We start from the raw sequence: 21007 nt of genomic DNA, 5'->3' as shown, positions 1-21007 counted from the left end.
GATACTCTCCTGTTGCTGCGGGTGGCCTAAAATTTGGCACAATTTTGAATTGATTTGATTTATTATTGTCACATGCAATAGCATACAGTGAAAAGTATTGTTTCTTGTGCACTATACAGACCAAGCATACTGTACAAAGAGAAGGAAAGGAGCGCACAGTATAGTGTTACAGTCATAGCTAGGATATAGAGAAAAATCAACTTAATATATGGTAGGTCCATTCAAAAGTCTGATGGCAGCAGGGAAGAAGCTGTCCTTGAGTTGGTTGGTACGTGATCTCAGACTTTTGTACCTTTTTCCCGACGGAAGAAAGTGGAAGAGAGAATGTCCGGGATGCGTGGGGTCCTTGATTATGCCGGCTGCCTTTCCGAGACAGTGTGAAGTGTAAACAGAGTCATTGAATGGGAGGCTGGTTTGCGAGATGGACTGGGCTTCATCCACGACCCTTTGTAAAAAGCAAGACATTCTGGAGCACAAACAGCTCCTACACCAGGTAGTGGTGGGCTTATCAAATTGCATAGTGTACCAAGACGATCTCCTAGTCTCTGCAGTGGCATGTAGAGGGACGGATAGTATTGAGGAAGCAGGGGGGTCTGCAGAAGGACTTGGATAGGTTAGGAGAGTGGGCAAAAAAGTGGCAGATGGGGTACAATGTGGAAAAATGTGAGGCTATGCACTTTGGAAGGAGGAATGGAGGCATAGACTATTTTCCAAATGGGGAAATGCTTATGAAATTAGAAACACAAAGGGACTTGGGAGTCCTTGTTCAGGATTCTCTTAAGGTTAACATGCAGGCTCAGACGGCAGTTAGGAAGGCAAATGCAATGTCAGCATTCATGTCGCGAGGGATAGAATACAAGAGAAGGGTCAGACCCCATTTGGAGTATTGTGAGCAGTTTTTGGCCCCGTATCTAAGGAAGGATGTGCTGGCTTTGGAAAGGGTTCAGAGGAGGTTCACAAGAATGATCCTTGGAATGAAGAAATTGTCGTATTAGGAACGGTTGACGTCTCTGGGTCTGTACTCGTTGGAGTTTAGAAGGATGAGGGAGAATCTTATCGAAATTTACAGGATACGGGATAGAGTGGATGTGGAGAGGATGTTTCCACTAGTAGGAAAAGCTAGAACCAGAGGGCACTACCTCAGGATAAGGGGATGATCCTTTAAAACAGAGATGAGGAGGAATTTCTTCAGCCAGAGAGTGGTGAATCTGTGGAATTCTTTGCGCAGAAGGCTGTGAAGGCCAGGTCATTGAGGGTCTTTAAGACAGAGATAGATTCTTGATTAATAAGGAGATCAGGGGTTATGGGGAAAAGGCAAGAGAATGGGGATGAGAAAAATATTAGCCATGATTGAATGGTGGAGCAGACTCGATGGGCCGAGTGGCCTAATTCTGCTCCTATGTGTTATGGTGACACCTGGGAACTCAGTTGGGACTGCAGCAGTTCAAAAAGGCAGCTCACCAGCACCACCACCTTGAGGGCAACTAAGAACGGGCAATAAATACTGGCCTACCCAGCAATGCCCACATCCAGTAAATGAATAAAAAAGAAACTGGAAGCCCTCTTTCAGAAAGTACAGTCAGCTGGCCGAGTGGTTAATCTCACAAAGAGCCAAGGGCTCCATAATTGACGTGCGTGAGCTGCCGGGTGGCCAACTGGTCCTCTACACCTCTCTTTTTTAGTGGGCATATGCAAATTTTGAAAAGCAAAGTTCTGATGGAGCGTTTTCTGGGTCCTGAAATTGTACTTGTTACAAAGCTGAAGTTAAGGGTTTCTAATGTCTCATCGACTTTCCATTGCAATAACTATTTCTGATGATTTTCTATATATAAGATTTCAGTTTGCAGATGGATAAATCTAACACTATTGCGAAAATCTCTGATATAAATTTGATGGGCAGAGAGAGAAGTTAATTCTCAATTTCATTGGCAATTCCATAATGCTGTGTCCAGTCAACCAGGGAGAGATTATAGTATATTGTGCCTGATAACCGAGTCTTAAAATCTGCTGGATAATAAGCTGCTGGCTTCCTGCCTATTTTTTATTTGTTATTTTTAATAAATTTCCCATCCTTCATTGCCCTTCAGCTGAGGGAATCTAACAGTCAACCAACTGCTATGGCTCTGGAGTCACGTGTAGGCCAGATCAGGTAAGGACAGCAGATTTCTTTCCCGAAAGGACATTAGAAAACCAGATGGATTTTTCTGACAATCGACAATGGTTTCATGGTCTGCTTTGCTGAGACCAACTTTGTATTCCAGAATTTTTTGAATTCAAATTCCACCAGCTATAAAATAATGAGGGGCATAGATCAGCTAGATAGTCAATGTCCTTTCCCAAAGGTAGGGGAGTCTAAAATTAGAGGGCATAGGTTTAAGGTGAGAGGGGAGAGATACAAAAGTGTCCAGAGAGGCAATTATTTCTCACACAGGGTGGTGAATGTCTGGAACAAGCTGCCAGAAGTGGTAGTAGAGGCGAGTACAACTTTGTCTGTTAAAAAGCATTTAGATAGTTACATGGGTAAGATGGGTATAGAGGGATATGGGCCAAATGTGGGCAATTGGGATTAGCTTAGGGGTTTTAAAAAAAAGGGTGGTATGGACAAGTTGGGCCGAAGGGCTTGTTTCCATGCTGTAAACCTCTATGACTCTAGCTGCTGCGATGGGATTTGAACCCATGTCCCCAGAACATTTTCCTGAACCTCTGGATTACTAATATTGTCTCTATCCCACCATCTTCCCCTGATGATTTGCCTAATCATTATTTTTTGTTTACCATGGATGAAGGTTGCTTTGATGGAACAATGTGGAGAAAGAGACTAAAAAAAACCACATTTATTTTCCTGTGACTTTGCAGATGATTTCCGTCACTGGGTTTATGGACAGCGATAGAGCTGACTTGAAGCTGATGGGCTATTTAGTTGGCGCCAAGTACACAGGATACCTCTGCCGAAGCAACACAGTCCTCATCTGCAAAGAGTAAGTTCTTGATTCCTGATTTAAAATGGCAGTGATTAATAGCAAAGGGCTGGTGTTTGTCATCGCAAAAGAAAAGACATTGGCACTCGCCAGATGAATTCTGATGTGACAGCACTTCATTGGCTTGTAATATATATTGGATAAGTACCCCTTTCAAATGGTGGAGTAATTAAATCCCATAATGTCGGATCCTTTTACTGATCGTGTCAAGGTCACCTGGAATGAATCTTACAAATGTATTACCTGATGGCCAGATGCTCTTGAAAGCAATGACAGTAGTTTGCGACGCTCAGCTGATTACTTAAGTAGAATAATTGGTAGTCAAAGGTGCAGTTGCCATAATTATGGTTCTTCATCATTTCCTGCCTTTGTCCTCCCCAAAGACTGCCCTGAAGTATTCAGAGGTGACAAGAGGTTCAACAGTGGGCGCAGGGAGTCAGTGGGGAGCAATTCTAAAAGGCAGTGATGGAGCTAATGAAGCGGAATACATTTAAGTCAGAGTGCTTAAAATAAAAATGCACTTGCTTCAAAGTTTTCATCGAATCACTGAGTGATGCAGAACAGAAGGAGGCCATTCAGCCCTTTGTGCCTGCTCTGGCCCTTTTGGAAGACCTATCCAAACAGCAACGTTCATGGTGGAACTGAAGCAAGAACAGAGTACGTTGGAAAAACTCAACAGATCCGGCAACGTCGGTAAGGAGAGAACAAAGAACAGTACAACACAGGAACAGGCCCTTCGGCCTGCCAAGTCTGTGCCGAAACAGATGCCTCTCTAATATTTTCTTGCCTATACGTGCTCCATATCCCTCTATTCCCTGCCAATTCATGTATCTATACAGATGCCTCTTGCACGTTGTTATAGAATCTGTTTCCACCACCACCTCCGGCAGTGTGTCCCAGACGTTCACACCCTCTGTGAAAAATTTGACCGTTACATCTCTTTTAAACTTACCCCCTCTCACTTTCAACCTACGCCCCCGAGTAATTGACCCTTCGACCCTGGGAAAGAGACTCTGACTCTCCACTCTATCCAAGCCTACCATAATCTTGTAAACCTCTATCAGGTCCCCCTCATCCTCCGATGCTCCAATGAAAACAATCCAAGTTTGTTCAACCTTTCTTCATAATCCATATCCTCCAAACCAGACACCATCCTGGTAAATCTCTTCTGCACCCTTTCCAATGCATCAACATCCTTCCAGTAGTGTGGCAGCCAGAATTGTACACAATACTCCATATGCAGCCTAACCAAAGTCTTATACAGCTGCAACGTGATTTTCCAATTCTTATACTCAACGAATGAAGGCCAGCATGCCATTAGCCGCCTTGACCACCTTGTCCATCTGAGTTGCCACCTTCAGGGAATGGTGGATCTGCAGGCCTAGATCCCTCTGTATGCTAATATTTCTAAGGGCTCTATCATTTACTCTATACTTTCCTTCTGCAGTAGACCTTCCAAACCGCATCACCTCACATTTGTTTGGGTTAAATTCCATCTGCCATCTTTCGGCCCAGGTCTCCAGCCAATTTATGTCCTGCTGTATCCCGTGACAATCCTCCTCACTATCTGTTACTCCCCCCAATTTTTGTATCATCTGCAAACTTACTAATCAAACCACCTACATTTTCCTCATACAAACAACAGCCCTCTCGAGCTGTCTTTCTGTAAGAGTAAAGAGACGCAATCTGTCAGTCATCATGTATGCCACGCAGTTATGGTATCCTCCTCGTAAATCTTCTCTGAAGCCTCTCTGGTGCATTTACGATAATATTATTACTGACAGTCATCCAGTCGCGAAATGTTGGCTCTATTCTCGCTCCACAGATGCTGTCAGACCTGTTGAGATTTTCCAGCATTTTCTGTTTTTGTTTCAAATTCCAGCATCCACTGTAATTTGCTTTTTTTATTATTATTACTAAATTTCTTTGGCTCTTGTAGCAGACAGTTGGGGAACTACCTCACAATTACCTGGGCATTGTTCCTCCATTCATCTGTCCTTCTCCTATTTCCAACTGTTATCTTTTAATTTTATCTGAAATGTCACATAGGCGCTTTTAAATCTACAACAACTTGCATTTTTAAGGTGCTTCCAATGTAGTAAAAGGTACATCGCTGGAGCATTATCTGGCAAAATAAGCCACGTGTGGAGATGGGGTAGGACAGGATGGTCAAAGGACTAGGTTTGAAGGAGCCTCCTGAAAGAAGATCGGGAGGCAGAGAGATTTAGGGAAGAAATTCCAGAGCTTAGGGTCCAAGCCACTGGAGGCACAGCCCTCCTGAAAGGCATTAAAAACAGGGGAGAACAAGGCGTCAGAATCGGAGGAGGACAGAGATCGTAGAGGGTTGTGGGACTGGAGGAAATTCCAGAGATAGGGAGGGATGTGGGCATTAAACACATTGAGAATATCAAGTTGAAACATTGCTTAACCCCGAGCTCCTGTGGGTTAGGATACAGCCTGCGAACACAAGCTGAGTGAGGCCGTCTGCTGCGATGGGTCTTTGAACCTGATCCTTCCTGAGTTAATCTGGAACCCAACTGTAGAACTCCCCACTTGCACTGTAGTGGTAATGTTGGCAAAAGCATTGGACAGGAAATCATGTGTTAAAGGAACATCTGTGATTATAGGCAACTTTAATCTGCATATATCCCCCATGGTCGGCTTATGATGAAAGTAAGGAGGTGTGGGATAGACGGAAAGTTGGCCGATTGGATAGGTAACTGGCTATCTGATCGAAATGATGTGGAGATGCCGGCGTTGGACTGGGGTGAACACAGTAAGAGTTTTAACAACACCAGGTTAAAGTCCAACAGGTTTATTTGGTAGCAAACACCATTAGCTTTCGGAGCGCTGCTCCTTCGCCAGATGGAGTGGAAATGTCATCTGATCGAAGACAGAAGGTGGTGGTGGATGGAAAATTTTCGGACTGGAGGCAGGTTGCTAGCGGAGTGCCACAGGGATCAGTGCTTGGTCCTCTGCTCTTTGTGATTTTTATTAATGACTTAGAGGAGGGGGCTGAAGGGTGGATCAGTAAATTTGCTGATAACACCAAGATTGGTGGAGTAGTGGATGAAGTGGAGGGCTGTTGTAGACTGCAAAGAGACATAGATAGGATGCAAAGCTGGGCTGAAAAATGGCAGATGGAGTTTAACCCTGATAAATGTGAGGTGATTCATTTTGGTAGGACTAATTTAAATGTGGATTACAGGGTCAAAGGTAGGGTTCTGAAGACTGGAGGAACAGAGAGATCTTCGGGTCCATATCCACAGATTTCTAAAGGTTGCCGCTCAAGTGGATAGAGCTGTGAAGAAGGCCTATAGTGTGTTAGCTTTTATTAACAGGGGGTTGGAGTTTAAGAGCCGTGGGGTTATGCTGCAACTGTACAGGACCTTGGTGAGACCACATTTGGAATATTGTGTGCAGTTCTGCTCACCTCACTATAAGAAGGATGTGGAAGCGCTGGAAAGAGTGCAGAGGAGATTTACCAGGATGCTGCCTGGTTTGGAGGGTAGGTCTGATGAGGAAAGGTTGAGGGAGCTGGAGCTGTTCTCTCTGGAGCGGAGGAGGCTGAGGGGAGACTTAATAGAGGTTTATAAAATGATGAAGGGGATAGATAGAGTGAACGTTCAAAGACTATTTCCTCGGGTGGATGGAGCTATTACAAGGGGGCATAACTATAGGGTTCATGGTGGGAGATATAGGAAGGATATTAGAGGTAGGTTCTTTACGCAGAGAGTGGTTGGGGTGTGGAATGGACTGCCTGCAGTGATAGTGGAGTCAGACACTTTAGGAACATTTAAGCAGTTATTGGATAGGCACATGGAGCACACCAGGATGATAGGGAGTGGGATAGCTTGATCTTGGTTTCAGATAAAGCTCGGCACAACATCGTGGGCCGAAGGGCCTGTTCTGTGCTCTACTGTTCTATGTTCATAGATTGGAAGAGTCAAATTAGTCACAGTACAATGGAGGAGGAATTTCTGAAATGCATACTGGTTGGATAGCTTTCTGGAGCAATGCGTTGAGGAACCAACAAGGGAACAGGCCATCTTGGACTGGGTTTTGTGCAATGAGAAAGGATTAGTTGACAATCTAGTTGTGAGAGAACCCTTGGGGCCGAGTGTCCATAATATAGTAGATTTCTTTGTCAAGGTGGATAGTGATAAAGTGAGAGCAGGATCCTGAATCTCAATAAAGGTAACTATGATGGTATGAGGCATGATGGACTGGGAAACATCATTGAAAGGAAGGACGGGCATTGGCAGGCATTTAAAGAACGAATAGGTTTATTGTTTATTCCTGTTTGACGCAAGAGTGTAAGGGAATTGTGGCCAAACTATGGCTCACAAGGAAAATTAGAGATAGTATGAGATTCAAGGAAGAAGCACACAAATTGGCAAGAAAAAACAATAGGCCTGAGAATTGGAAACAGTTTAAAATTCAGTCGAGAACCAAGGGACTGATTAAGAAGGGAAAATTAGAGTATGAAAGTAAGCTAGCGGGGAACAAAAAAACTGACTGTAAAAATTTCTATAGGTATGCAAGTCGAAAAAGATTGACAAAAACGAATGTAGACCCCTTACAGTTAGCAACGGGAGAATTCATAATGGGGAATAAAGAATTGGCTGAGGAATTAAATTCATACTTTGCTTCAGTCTTCACAAAGGAAGACAGGAATAATGTACCAGAAGTTCTGAGAGAAACACATTTTAGTGAGAAGCTGAAGGAAATCAGCATTAGTGGAAAAATGGTTTTGGGAAATTGTTGGGATTGAAGGTGGATAAATCTCCAGGTCCTGACTATCTTCCTCCCAGAGTACTTAAGTGGCCCACGAAGTAATAGATCCATGGGTGGTTATTTTCCAAAATTCTTTGGATTCTGGACTGGTTCCTACAGATTGGAGGGTGGCTCAAGTAAGCCCACTATTCAAAACGGAAGGTAGAGAGAAAACAGGGAACTATAGACCAGCGAGCCTAACATTGGTACTAGTACTTCATAACTCAGTATTTGGAAGGCAGTGGTATAATCAGACAAAGTCAGCATGGATTTACAAAAGGGAAATCATGCTTGATGAATCTGTTGGAATTCTTTGAGGATGCAACTAGCAGAGTTGACGGAGGAGAACCAGTGAATGTGGTTTATTTAGACTTTCAAAAGACTTTTGACAAGGTCTCATGTAACAGACTACTATGTGTGAAGTTAAAGCACGTGAGATTGTAGGTAATGTCTTGAGATGGATAGAAAGTTGGTTAGCAGATAGGAAGCAAAGATTTGACATAAATGGATCTTTTTCTGATTGGCAGTCAATGGGGTTCTGCAGGGATCTGTGCTAGGACCCCAGTTCATATATATTCATGATTTGGAAGAGGGAACTGAATGTATTATCTGCAGATTTGCAGATGATAGAAAGTTGGGTGGGAGGGTGAGCTGTGAGGAGGATGCAAAGATACTTCAGCGTGATTTGGACAGGCTGTGTGGGCATGTGCATAGCAGATGCAGTGTAACGTGGATAAATCTGAGGTTATCCACTTTGGTGGCAATAATAGGAAGACAGATTATTACTTGAATGGGTGTAAATTGAGATATGTGGCTATTCAGTGAGACCTTGGAGTCTTCGTGCATCAGTCGCTGAAAATAAGCATGCAGGTACAGCAGGCAGTAAAGAAGGCAAATGGTATGTTGGCCTTCATAGTGAGAGGGTTTGAGTATAGGGATGGGGATGTTTTGCTGCTATTTTACAGGGCATTGGTGAGGCCACATCTGGAATATTGTGTGCAGTTTTGCTGTCCTTATCTGAGGAAGGATGCCCTTGCAATAGATGGAGGACAGCCAAGTTTTACCAGGCTGATTCCTGGGATGGCAAGTCTGTCATATAAGGAGAAACTAAGTCGGTTAGGATTATATTCACTGGACTTTAGAAGAGTGAGAGGGATCTCATAGAAACTTATAAAATTCTAACAGGGTTAGACACGGTAGATTCAGAGAATGTTCCCAATGGTGGAGAAGACCAGAACTCGGGGTCATAATTTGAGGATAAAGGATAAACCTTTTAGGACTGAGGTGAGGAGAAATTTCTTCACCCAGAGGGTGGTGAATCTGTGGAATTCATTACCACAGAATGTAGTTGAGGTCAAAACATTCTGATTTCAAGAAGAAATTAGATATAGCTCTTGGGGCTAAAGGGATCAATGGATATTTGCTTTGATTTATTATTGTCACATGTATTAGTACACAGGGAAAAGTATTGTTTCTTGCACGCTATACAGGCAAAGCATACCATACATAGGGAAGGAAAGGAGAGAGTGCAGAATGAAGTGTTACAGTCACAGCTAGGATGTAGAGAAACATGAAAATGCAAAGTATGTCCATTCAAAAGCCTGATGGCAGCAGGGAAGAAGCTGTTCTTGAGGCGGTATGCGTTCTCCAATTTTTGTACATTTTTCCCGATAAAACAAGGTGGAAGAGACTTTGTCCGGGGTGTGTGGGGTCCTTGATTATGCTGGCTGCTTTTCCGAGGCAGTGGGAAGTATAGACAGTGTCAATGGTTGGGAGACTGGTTTGTGTGATGGACTGGGCTTCGTTCACAACCCTTTGTAGTTTATTAAGGTCTTAGACAGAACAGGAGCCATACCAAGCTGTGATACAACCAGAAAGAATGCTTTCTATGGTGCATCTGTAAAGGTTGGTGAGAGTTGTAGCGGACATGCCAAATTTCCTTAGTCTCCTGAGAAAGTAGAGGCGTTGGTGGGCTTTCTTAACTATAGTGTCCGCATGGAAGGACCCAGGGCAGGTTGGTGATCTGGACACCTTAAATTTTGAAGCTCATCCCCATTGATGTAGACAGGGACATGCCCTCCACTACCTTTCCTGATGATTATCTCCTTCGTTTTGTTGACATTGAGGGTGAGATTATTCTCGTCGCACCAGTTCACCAGATTCTCTACCTCTTTCCTGTACTCCGTTTTGTCATTGTTTGAGATCCAACCCATTAAGGTGGTGCCATCAGCAAACTTGAAAATCGAGTTGGAGGGGAATTTGGCCACACAGTCAGAGGTGTATAAGGAGTACAGTAAGGAGCTGAGGTCACAGCCTTGCAGAGCACTGGTGTTGAGGATGATAATGGAGAAGGTGTTGTTGCCTATCCTTACTGACTGCGTTCTGTGGGTTAGGAAGTCTAGGATCCAGCTGTAGAGGGAGGAGCTGAGCCCTCGCCCATGAAGTTTGGAGATGAGTCTTGTAGGAATAATGGTGTTAAAGACTGAGCTGTAGTCTATGACTAGGAGCCTGACATAGGTGTCTTTGTTATCCAGGAGTTCCAGGGTTGAGTGTAGGGCCAGGGAAATGGCACCTACTGTGGACCTGTTGTGGCAGTAGGTGAACTGTAGTGGATCCAGGCAATCTGGGAGGCAGGAATTGATTTGTACCATGACTAACCTTTCGAAGCACTTCATAATGATGCATGTCAGAGCCATTGGGCGATAGTCATTTAGGCATGCTGCCTGGCTTTTCTTTGGTACCGGGATGATGGTCGTCTTCTTGAAGCAGGTAGGGACCTCAGATTGGTGTGAAGAGAGGTTGAAGATGTCTGCGAATACCCCCACCAGCTGGTCTGCGCAGACCTGAGTGCTCTTCCGGGTACCCCATCCGGGCCAGTTGCTTTCTGTGGGTTGACTTTTGAGAAGGCTGCTTTGACGTCAGCAATGGTGATCTTGGATACAGGTTCGTCCGAAGCTTTCGGGACAGAGGGTGTGCTGTCGCTGACCTCTTGCTCAAAATGGGCATAGAATGCGTTGAGTTCATCTGGGAGAGATACGTTGGTGCCGGTGATTTTACCTGCCTTCATCTTGTAGCCTGTTATGTCTTGCAGGCCTCGCCATAGTCGGTGGGAGTCCGTGTCCAGCCTGGGATTCTAGTTTGGTCCAGTCCTGTCTTTTGGCATCTTTGATGGTTCTCCGTAGATCATATCTGGCTTTCTAGTCTAGATGTGGAGATGCCGGCGTTGGACTGGGGTAAACACAGTAAGAAGTTTAACAACACCAGGTTAAAGTCCAACAGGTTTATTTGGTAGCAAAAGCCACACAAGCTTTCGAGGCTCTAAGCCCCTTCTTCAGGTGAGTCACCTGAAGAAGGGGCTTAGAGCCTCGAAAGCTTGTGTGGCTTTTGCTACCATATAAACCTGTTGGACTTTAACCTGGTGTTGTTAAACTTCTTACTGTTTCTAGTCTAGGTCAGGGTCACCTGACTTGAATGCCTGGACTTCAGCAGGCAGTGGATATCCCTGTTCATCCATGGTTTCCGGTTGGGGAAACACATGGATTTGCTGCTTTGGCACACAGCCTTCGACACACTTACTAATGAAGTCAATTGCGGTAGTGGCGTACTCGTTCAGGCTGGTCTCGAGATTTTAAATACTGACCAGTCTACTGACTCTAAAGCAGTCCCATGGGACTTCTGATTCCTCAGACCAACATTGCATGACTTTTTTTGACGGATTCTCCTGCTTCAGTTTTTAACTTGTTAAGCAGGAGCACAGCCTTGTGGTCTGATTTGCCAAAGTGTGGGCGGGCAATAGAACGTTAGACATTTTTGATATTTGTGTAGCAGTGGTCTAGGATGTTTGGGCCTCTGGTGGAACAGGAGATGTATTGGTGGTATCTTGGTAGAACGCTTTTGCGCTTGGCCTGATTGAAGTCCCCAGCCACGATGTTTCGTCTCAAAGGGGGAGGGGAGGATCAGGATATTGAATTTGATGATCAACCATGATCGAAATGAATGGCGGAGCAGACTCGAAGGGCTGAATGGCCGCCTCCTGCTTCTAGTTTCTATAGTAAGAAGTCTCACAACACCAGGTTAAAGTCCAACAGGTTTATTTGGTAGCAAATACCATAAGCTTTCGGAGCAATGCTCCTTCGTCAGAAGGAGCATTGCTCCGAAAGCTTATGGTATTTGCTACCAAATAAACCTGTTGGACTTTAACCTGGTGTTGTGAGACTTCTTACTGTGCTTACCCCAGTCCAACGCTGGCATCTCCACATCTAGTTTCTATGGCAGGGGAATGTTGCACCAGCAGTTATAGTGCTTCTAGATCCTGAGAAAGACAGAGCTTACTGCGAAAGCTGGAGCATGTCATGGAAAAGACAGGTTTCAAGAATGACTGGCAGCCAGAAACACTTCTCTGCATTCGCTGCCAGGCTTGGAGCAGACGCTGACAAGAGACTACATTTCCTTCCCTTTTCATACTGAAGGTTCATATCTCTCGTGGGGGTGCACGTTGTCGATGTACCGATAAAGTCATTTGCAACATTAGCAGTGAAGAAGAAATGTTACAGGCTGGCTGTTTCTGCATTAGCGAGACAGCAGCAGATGGCCTTGAATAGTTGGCGGTTCTGTTCACTGGCAACCCACGGAAGACGACAATTGCTATCTTTAGAAACTAGGATCTTCATTATTTTGGAAAGAGGGTGTACTCGCGAGTATCAGTGGATTACTTCGAGCAATACAACTAGGCTGCAAAGCTCAGGTAGCGTACTCTACCTAACTTTGCAGCAACAATAGACATAGCCTTCCCTTACTGTGGCCCATCAGGATATGCCCTTTGTGTCACCTCACTTCCCCATTCCCAGTACCAACAACTGTGAACATACGATGCTCCAACGCAATAGGTATAAAAGGTGTGGCTATGGGCACCGCATGGGTCCCAGTTATACCCGTCTCTTTATGGGTTATTTTTTTGGGAGGGGGCCAGAGTAGGACTGGAACAGGAAATGCTCCACATCTGCAAACATCCACTCCCTCTACCACTTGCGCTCAGTAGCAGCAGTGTGCATTATCTACAAGATGCACTGCAGCAATTCAACAAAGATCCTTAGACAGCACCTTCCAAACCTACGACTACTTCCATCTAGAAGGATAAGGGCAGCAGATACATGGGAACACCACCACCTACAAGTTCCCCTCCAAGCCTCTCATTGTCTTGACTTGGAAGTATATTGATGATGTGAAGATGCCAGTGTTGGACTGGGGTAAGCACAGTAAGAAGTCTTACTTGGAAGTACATTGCCATTCCTTCGTCGTCACTGGGTCAAAATCCTTGAACTCCCTCCCTAACGGCATTGTGGGTCAACCTGCAGCACATGGACTGCAGCGATTCAGGAAGGCACCTCACCACCACCTTCTCAAGGGCAACTAGGGATGGGCAATAAATGCTGGCCAGCCAGCGACGCCCATGTCCCACAAATGAATTTTTTTTAAAAACCCATAAAGAGACGGGCATAATTGGGACCCATGCAGGTGCCCATAGCCACACTTTTTATATCTCTTGTATTGGAGCATCGTATATTAAAAATTGTTGAAACTGGGGGTGGGAAAGTGAGGTAACACAAAGGGCATGTCCTGATGGGACACAGTAAGGGGAGGTTATGTCTATTGTTGCTGCAAAGTTAGGTAGAGTACGCTACCTGAGCTTTGCAGCCTAGTTGTATTGCTCGAAGTAATCCACTGATACTCGCGAGTACACCCTCTTTCCAAAATAATGAAGATCCTTGTTTCTAAAGATAGCAATTGTCGTCTTCCGTGGAGTGCTCACGAACAGAACCGCCAACTATTCAAGACCATCTGCTGTAGTCTCACTAATGTAGAAGCAGCCAGCCTGTAACATTTCTTAACTGCTAATGATGCAAATGACTTTATAGCCAACTTCTACTCTAGCTGCGTGAATACAACTTGAGATTCAGTGGAAGGATTTAGATGTCATTAATATTTGGCAGGGAGATTTGTTCAGAGCAATCATTCCTGCAGATTGACAGCAAGTTTGAAAATTGCTGATCTCATTCTGAGAAGTTATACGGTGAAGGATGCAATGTTGGGAACATTGCCCAAGGTTCAGTAGTTATTCAGTGCATCACGCAAACCAGCCTCCCATCCGTTGGCTCTGTCTACACTTCCTGCTGCCCCAGTAAAGCAGCCAGCATAATTAAGGACCCCACGCACCCCGGACATTCTCTCTTCCACGTTCTTCGGTCGGGAAAAGATGCAAAAGTCCAACCGATTCAACAGCCTCTTCTCTGCTGCCATCAGACTTTCAAATGGACCTTTCTCTACACCTTATCTGTAACTGCAACACTACCATTCTGCCCTCCTTTCCTTCTCCCCTATGTACTCTATGAACGATATGCTTTGTCTGTAAAGTGTACAAGAAACCATGTTTTTCATGTATCCCAATACATGTGACAATTAATCAAATCATGTTAAAATATTGCTGCTTTGTTACCGTTTACGTTTCCTTGCTAAATTTCAGTGTCCTATCACCTTGTGACCCTGACACTCTTGTTAAATCATGTAGTCCGGGAGGAGTCCATTCAGCCCACCCTGACTGTGGCAGCTCTTTGAAAAAGCTATCCCATTGCTCTCACTCCTCCACCCCTGCTCTTTCCTAATATCCCTGCAAATATATATTTTCCTTTTCAAGTATTTATCCCATTCCTTTTTGAAAGTTTACTATTGAATCATCTTGTGTTCATCAGCGGCATCCTATTCCAAGTCCCGCCCACCAACCCACGACCCCCATTTGGCTCCTGGTCCAGCATTGTCTCAGATCTAAAATACCCTTACCTGTGTTTTCAAGTTGCATCAGAATTTCAGTTCCTGCTAGCAGGTGTTAACATTGAGAAAGGGGATTAGTCTGTGTATTTTGAAGTCTGATATATATTTCCTTTAAGTTTTTAATCTCCCATCCACCTTTCGGATCCAAATCGATCCAGTTGGCTGAGTAAAAATCACTGCGTAGCTGATGGGCAGTAGTGGGATTTGGTTACTAAATCCTGTGATTGGTAAAGGTTGCATGAGGCATGAAAATATGCCCACTTTCCTCAACTGAAATGTTTTATTTTCTCTCCCTCTTAAGTTGCACCTCTTGCTTTCTGATGGCTATAGGGTCAGATTAGACGGTCCTTTTCCACGGCTTGTTCCAGATAAAGAGTTCTTTCACTCCCGTCTTTGGAATTTCCATCCCGAGAATTTGATCATTGGTGCTGATTGGTGCACCTCTAAACAAAGCAAGGCTGCCTTTGTTCAGGCAGCAAGAATTTGTATCAGTCAGTTCGCCCCAGGCACTTCACAGGAGCGTTACCTCACAATATTGGGGCATCGAGTCAAAGAACGATGGTAAGGTCAGGGGGCCAAAAGCAGGGTCAAAGATAGAGTTATATGGAGTATCTTGAGGGAGGAAAGAAAGACAGAGATTTAATGGGGGAATTCTACAACTTGGGGCCCAAATAGCTGAAGGCACAGCCGCCAATGGCAGTGTGGGGTGGACGGGGGAGGGGCAAGCATGTACTGTCCAGATTTGGCTGCTTTTTATTTTTTTTATATTTGCCCAGATGTTTGTCAGCACCTGGTGTTTTAGTTGTTCTGTGGGTAAGGATGGCAGGTTCCCTTTCCTGAAGGACATCGGTGAACAAACTGGGGTTGTTTGTACCGATAATCTTGACAAATGCATGGTCACTTCTACAGAGTGGAGAATTTTATCTGTAGATTTTCTTTTTAAAGCTAAAACCAGTCCAATTGGGCTCATTCCATGGGAACATTTGAACTCCCGTTCTCAGAATTTTTTATTCCAAGTCCCCTTGTCCCTCTGGATTACGAGTCCAAGTTATAACCACTGCACCATCGTGCCTGCTTACTATATTCAGTGGAAGAGTGTGACCAATCCAAAATGGCCTGTGAGTGCCTCGTCCTAAAATAACCCCTTCACCCCCAAGAGTTAGCAATTGGCAGGTGCCGAATCTCCCCAGACACTGCTGTGAATCCAGTCTGATGCAACATGTTGGTAACCTGGTGACGATGCTTAAAGTTTTAAATAGACCGGTTCTTACAATTTTAAAATCCATTATGAGTTGTGCATTGGGGGTGGTGTGAGGTAGGTGAGATCTTTTATTTGTTCATGGGATGTGGACTTCACTGGCCAGACCAGTATTTGTTGTCCATCCTTGATGACCCTTGAGAAGGTGGTGGTGAGCTGCCTCCTTGAACTGCTGCCTTCCCTGTGGTGGGGGTACAACCACAGTGCTGTTAGGGAGGGAGTTCCAGGATTTCGACCCAACAACAGTGAAGGAATAGAGATGCATTTCCAAATGAGGTAGGTGTGTGTGGGGTGGAGGGGGACATGCAGGTGGTGGTGTTCCCATGTGTCCTGCTGCCCTTGTCCTTCTCGGTGGTAGAGGTTATGGGTTTGGAAGGTGCTGTTGAGAACACTGCTTTCTTCTTGAAAGTGAACTGACTTTACTTTCCTGGTGGCTTGCCTTGAGAACAGACCCATTGGATTGAAATATGAGAAGGCAAAGGAGTGGAGGATACCGTGCGTGAACGCACAGTGGCTCTGTGACATTCTCCTCGGGAACTTTGACGCACTCCGGCAGATTCAGCACAGTCGCTACACGGCGTTCAACCTCCAGGACCCTCTTGCACCCAATCCACAGCTGGTTTCAAACCTTTTAGGTATAGTATATCAACCTTCAGCTGACAATATTTTTTAATCCAATTCTTTACTGGTAGGTGACTAAAAATGAGGATTGGTTGAATTCTTCAGAACCAAAGGACAATCTAACAGCAGCTCATGCTGAATTTACACAGGCGCCCCTGGAATAAACTCCAATGGACGGATTATATTTTTATTTATTAAAAAGGCTAGAACTCCACACTGGGTCCCAAACTGAACCCATTCATTGAACACTGACCGACACGCAGTACACTTCCAGCGCACGCTCTTTTGTTTCTGATTTTTAGCTTCTGCGATTTCTCTAACTCGTGTTCCTGTTGATGGAACTTTGTTTCTTAATCAAAACATTAAATCAGCTGCTCCTAACTCGAACGTAATGAATTCTAAACACAAATCGTTTAAATGCATCTCCAGTATTCCCAATAACATGTGAAGATAAATCTAGCAATGTTCCTGGCACTGAAGCTATTTCTAACTTCAATGATGGTCTAATATTTATCAGGCGATGTTCTTATTTTTTTGAAAAGGCGATGAAGTTATCCACCCTCTTTCCGTTCTGTGAAAATAGAAAAGTGTCATAGTCATACAGTGCAGAAAAGGCCCATCGATTCTGCACCGACAATAACTACCACTAAATCGCGCTAATCCCAATCTCCTCCACTTGTCCCACATCCTTAAATGTTGTGACATTTCAGGTGCTCATCCAAATATTTTTTAAAGATTGTGGGGTTTCTGGCCTCCACTACGTTCCCAGGCTGTGCATTCCAGATTCCCACAACCCTCTGAGTGAAAACGTTTTTTCTCAAATCCCCTCTGAATCTCCTGCCCCTTATCCTAAACCTATGCTCTCATGACTGACCCCTCAACCAAGGGGAACAGGTGCTTCCTACTCGCCCTGTCCATACCCCACGTAACCGTATATACCTCAATCATGCTCCGCCTCGGCCTTCTCTGCTCCAAAGGAAACAATTCAAGCCTATCTAGTCTCCCCTTGTAGCTCAAATGCTCCGTCCCAGGCAGTATCCTGGTGAACCTCCTCTGTACCCCCTTTGGTGCTATTGCATCCTTCCTATAGTGAGGTGACCAGAACTGTACACAGTACTCCAGCTGTGGCCTGACCAACACGCTCCAACATACAGTTCCGACATTACCTCCTTGCTGTTATGCGCTAACATCAGATGTACACAGGCCAGAGATCTGGCTGAGAGCTCCCACCCAAGATGTTATTCAGATCTTGACTGATCTACCATACATTTCCAGCCTTTTCACATTTTACTCTAGTATCGTCAATTTGCGCATAATATTTTTATTTTTAAAAGAGCCAAGATGTAGATATTAAGTTCAACGTTTGTATCATTTGCAAATAATTTAGTGAAATTCTTCTTACTTTTGTTTTCAGCTGCATGGCGGCTGCCACTGAAGATCTCGCCAGAGCTCTTGATGGTACGTTGATGTTTAATGACCCTCTGTCTCGAGTATGTACTGCTGCTGTGTATTTTCTCCTTTTGCACTCTGTCCACCTTTTGGCTGCTTCTTTTTTATTCGTTATGAAGATCATAAGAACTAAGAGCAGGAATAGGCTATTTGGCCCCTCGAGCCTGCTCCGCCATTCAAGATCATGGCTGATCTTTTTATGGACTCGCTCCACTTACCCGCCCGCTCACCATAACCCTTAATTCCTTTACTGTCCAAAAATCTATCCACCTTTGCCTTAAAAACATTCAACGAGATAGCCTCAGCTGATTCACTGGGCAGGGAATTCCACAGATTCACAATCCTTTGTGTGAAGAAGTTCCTTCTCAACTGAGTCCTAAATCTGCTTCCCCTTATTTTGAGGCCATGCCCCCTAGTTCTAGTTTCACCCACCAGTGGAAACAACCTCCCTGTTTCTATCTTATGGGATGTGGGCACTGCTGGCTGTGTCCCCATTTACTGTTCATCCTTAATTGCTCTTGAACTGGGTGGGTCATTTCAGAGGGCATTTTTTTTTTAAAAAGTCAACCACATTGCTCTGGAGTCATATGTAGGTGAGACCAGGTAAGGAGAAGTATGGTGTATGTTGTTGTGAGCGACAGCCCCATCATGTAACTACGGTCAGCTATATAGAGCCTATCCAAAAGTTGCACGTGCTCAGATCTCAGTGGTTGGAAGATTCCATGGTTGTGGGTATTTTTGAAAGTGTTTTATTAACTTGGTAGGCTGTTATATTTGTATTAGGTTTATCCTGTGTTTTACATGCATCTGAAATCTGGATTCTGAATTTGCACGTGATTATAATGGAGTATGTTATGTGAAGCATTTATTGGTTTTTTGTCTGTATTTTGGACTGTTCCATGTGTAGAAATGGAGATGTCCTGGTTGGTAGGGGGTTTTTTACAGTTGGAACTGAGACAGTAGCTCGTATCTGTGGAGCCATACCGATGAAGTGCTTATTTTGTGTTTGATTACTTGTTATTTTAGTTGTCAGAATGTCTTTTTTGTGGTAGATAAGCCAGGGGCTGTTCCAGTTCACTGTGATGCCATTTGGCCTACATGGAGCCCCTGTCACATTCCAGAAACTAATGGACAAGGTCTTACAAAGGACACAGTGCAGACTACTTGGATGATGTGGTTACATTAGTGACGATTGGGGCAACCACCTGAACCACCTCCGCGATGCCCTCTGGAAGATCAATGCTGCCGGTTTGACCTTGAATCGAGTAAAATATGTCTGGGCGAAGCAATATCTTGGCTACTGGCTGGGGAATGGGATGATTTGCCCACAAGTTGACGAAGTGAAGGCTGTTAAAAACAACCTATGAACAACCACCGAATGCCAAGTACATGCCTTCCTAGGCCTGATAAGCTGGTACAGGCCTTTCATTCCCCAGTTTTCTACCGTTGCTGAATCCTTTTCTTGTCTCACAACTAAGCAATAAGCAACTAAGCAATATGGACTGGAGAATATGAGGGAGCCTCTGCTGAGTTGAAATTTCAACAAACACTTTTTGATCCAAGTGGATGCCTCGAGATCGGTGCTGTTCTGGCCCAGGGTGAAGTCGGTAAGGAAACTCCCATGCTATACCCATGTCGAAAGCTGCTTCCTCGAGAGATTCGGTACATGATTGAGAAGGAATGTTTCGCAATCAAGTGGGCATTGGATAGCCTCCAGTATTACCTGCTGGGTAGGGAATTTGATTTGGGCACAGATCATTGAGCGCTAACATATGGATTAACACTATGAAGGATCATAATGCCAGAATTATCCGCTGAAATCTAGTCTTCCAACCCTTCAAGTTCCAGAATCACAAACCAGAATCAACGCAACATCACAGCATTTTACCATAGAATCCTTACAGTGAAGGAGGAGGCCATTCAGCCCATCAAGTCTGTATGAACTCTCTGAGAGAGCATCTTATCCAAAGAGTGGCGAGAATATGGAACCTTCTCCCGCAGGGGCTAGTTTAAAGTTTAATTTTTTATTAGTGTCACAAGTCAGCTTACGTTAACACCGCAATGAAGTTACTGTGAAAATCCCCGAGCCACCACACCCCGGCGCCTGTTCGGGTACACTGAGGGAGAATTTAGCATGGCCAGTGCACCTAACCCGCACGTCTTTCGGACTGTGGGAGAAACCAGAGCACCTGGAGGAAACTCACGGGGACACGGGAAAAATGTGCAAATTCCACACACTGACCCAAGCTGGGAGTCAAACCCAGATCCCTGGCAGCAGTGCTAATCACTGTGCCGCCCCAACTTGATTTGATTTATTATTGTCACATGTATTAACATAGCGAGAAGTATTGTTTCTTGCACGCTATACAGACAAAGCATACCATTCATAGAGAAGGAAAGGAGAGAGTGCAGAATGTAGTGTTACAGTCATAGCTTGAGTGTAGAGAAAGATCAACTTAATGCGAGGTAAGTCCATTCAAAAGTCTGACAGCAACAGGGAAGAAGCTGTTCTTGAGTCGGTTGGCATGTGTCCTCAGACTTTTGTATCCTTTTCCCAACGGAAGAAGGTGGAAGAGAGAATGTCCGGGGTGCATGAGGTCCTTCATTATGCTGGCTGCTTTTCCGAGGCAGCAGGAAGAGTCAATGGATGGGAGGCTGTTGATGGGAGGAAGTTGAGGCCAATGATATAGATTCATTAAAGGGGAAACTAGATAAGTGGATGAGGGAGGAAGGAATGGGAGGAAATGTCAAGAAAGGGTGGGAGAAGGTTTATATGGAGCATAAACACTTGAGCAAAATGATCTCTTTCTGTACTTTATGAACTCCTTGGTGGGGTACAATCTTCAGCTCTTCTTTTACCTTGCAGAGTGTACGCCTACAGACTAAACAGAAACAAAATGAATGTAACCTTCCGCCTCCTGTAAAAAGAGCAAGGTAAGGAGACTTCTTATTTTAGGAATTATGTATTTACTGTTACATTGAACTGTGGGATAGTGTGTGCAGTAAGAGAATGAATGAACCTAACCAACAGGTTTAAGGCCTTGTCATTCAGATAGGTTTGCGACGGGCAACTGTAATTTGGAGTCAAGATGCATGGTTG

At 44.5% G+C, this 21007-nt stretch overlaps 1 protein-coding gene across 4 annotated transcripts in view; it reads left to right on the top strand.

Annotated features, from left to right (window-relative positions):
* The window catches only part of paxip1 (PAX interacting (with transcription-activation domain) protein 1), a 146381-nt gene that overhangs the window by 106904 nt on the left and 18470 nt on the right, over positions 1-21007 (top strand). For all 4 annotated transcript variants that reach the window (XM_078232195.1, XM_078232175.1, XM_078232185.1 and 1 more), the window contains 4 exons: positions 2857-2978; positions 16288-16472; positions 17873-17916; positions 20774-20841. In XM_078232195.1, the coding sequence (XP_078088321.1) occupies positions 2857-2978; positions 16288-16472; positions 17873-17916; positions 20774-20841 (419 nt within the window). The remainder of the gene's footprint in view (positions 1-2856; positions 2979-16287; positions 16473-17872; positions 17917-20773; positions 20842-21007) is intronic.

Source organism: Mustelus asterias, chromosome 2 (assembly GCF_964213995.1).
Source record: "Mustelus asterias chromosome 2, sMusAst1.hap1.1, whole genome shotgun sequence".
NCBI lineage: Eukaryota > Metazoa > Chordata > Chondrichthyes > Carcharhiniformes > Triakidae > Mustelus > Mustelus asterias.
Note: the sequence above shows the minus strand (reverse complement) of the source record. Positions and strands in the feature narration are given on the sequence as shown.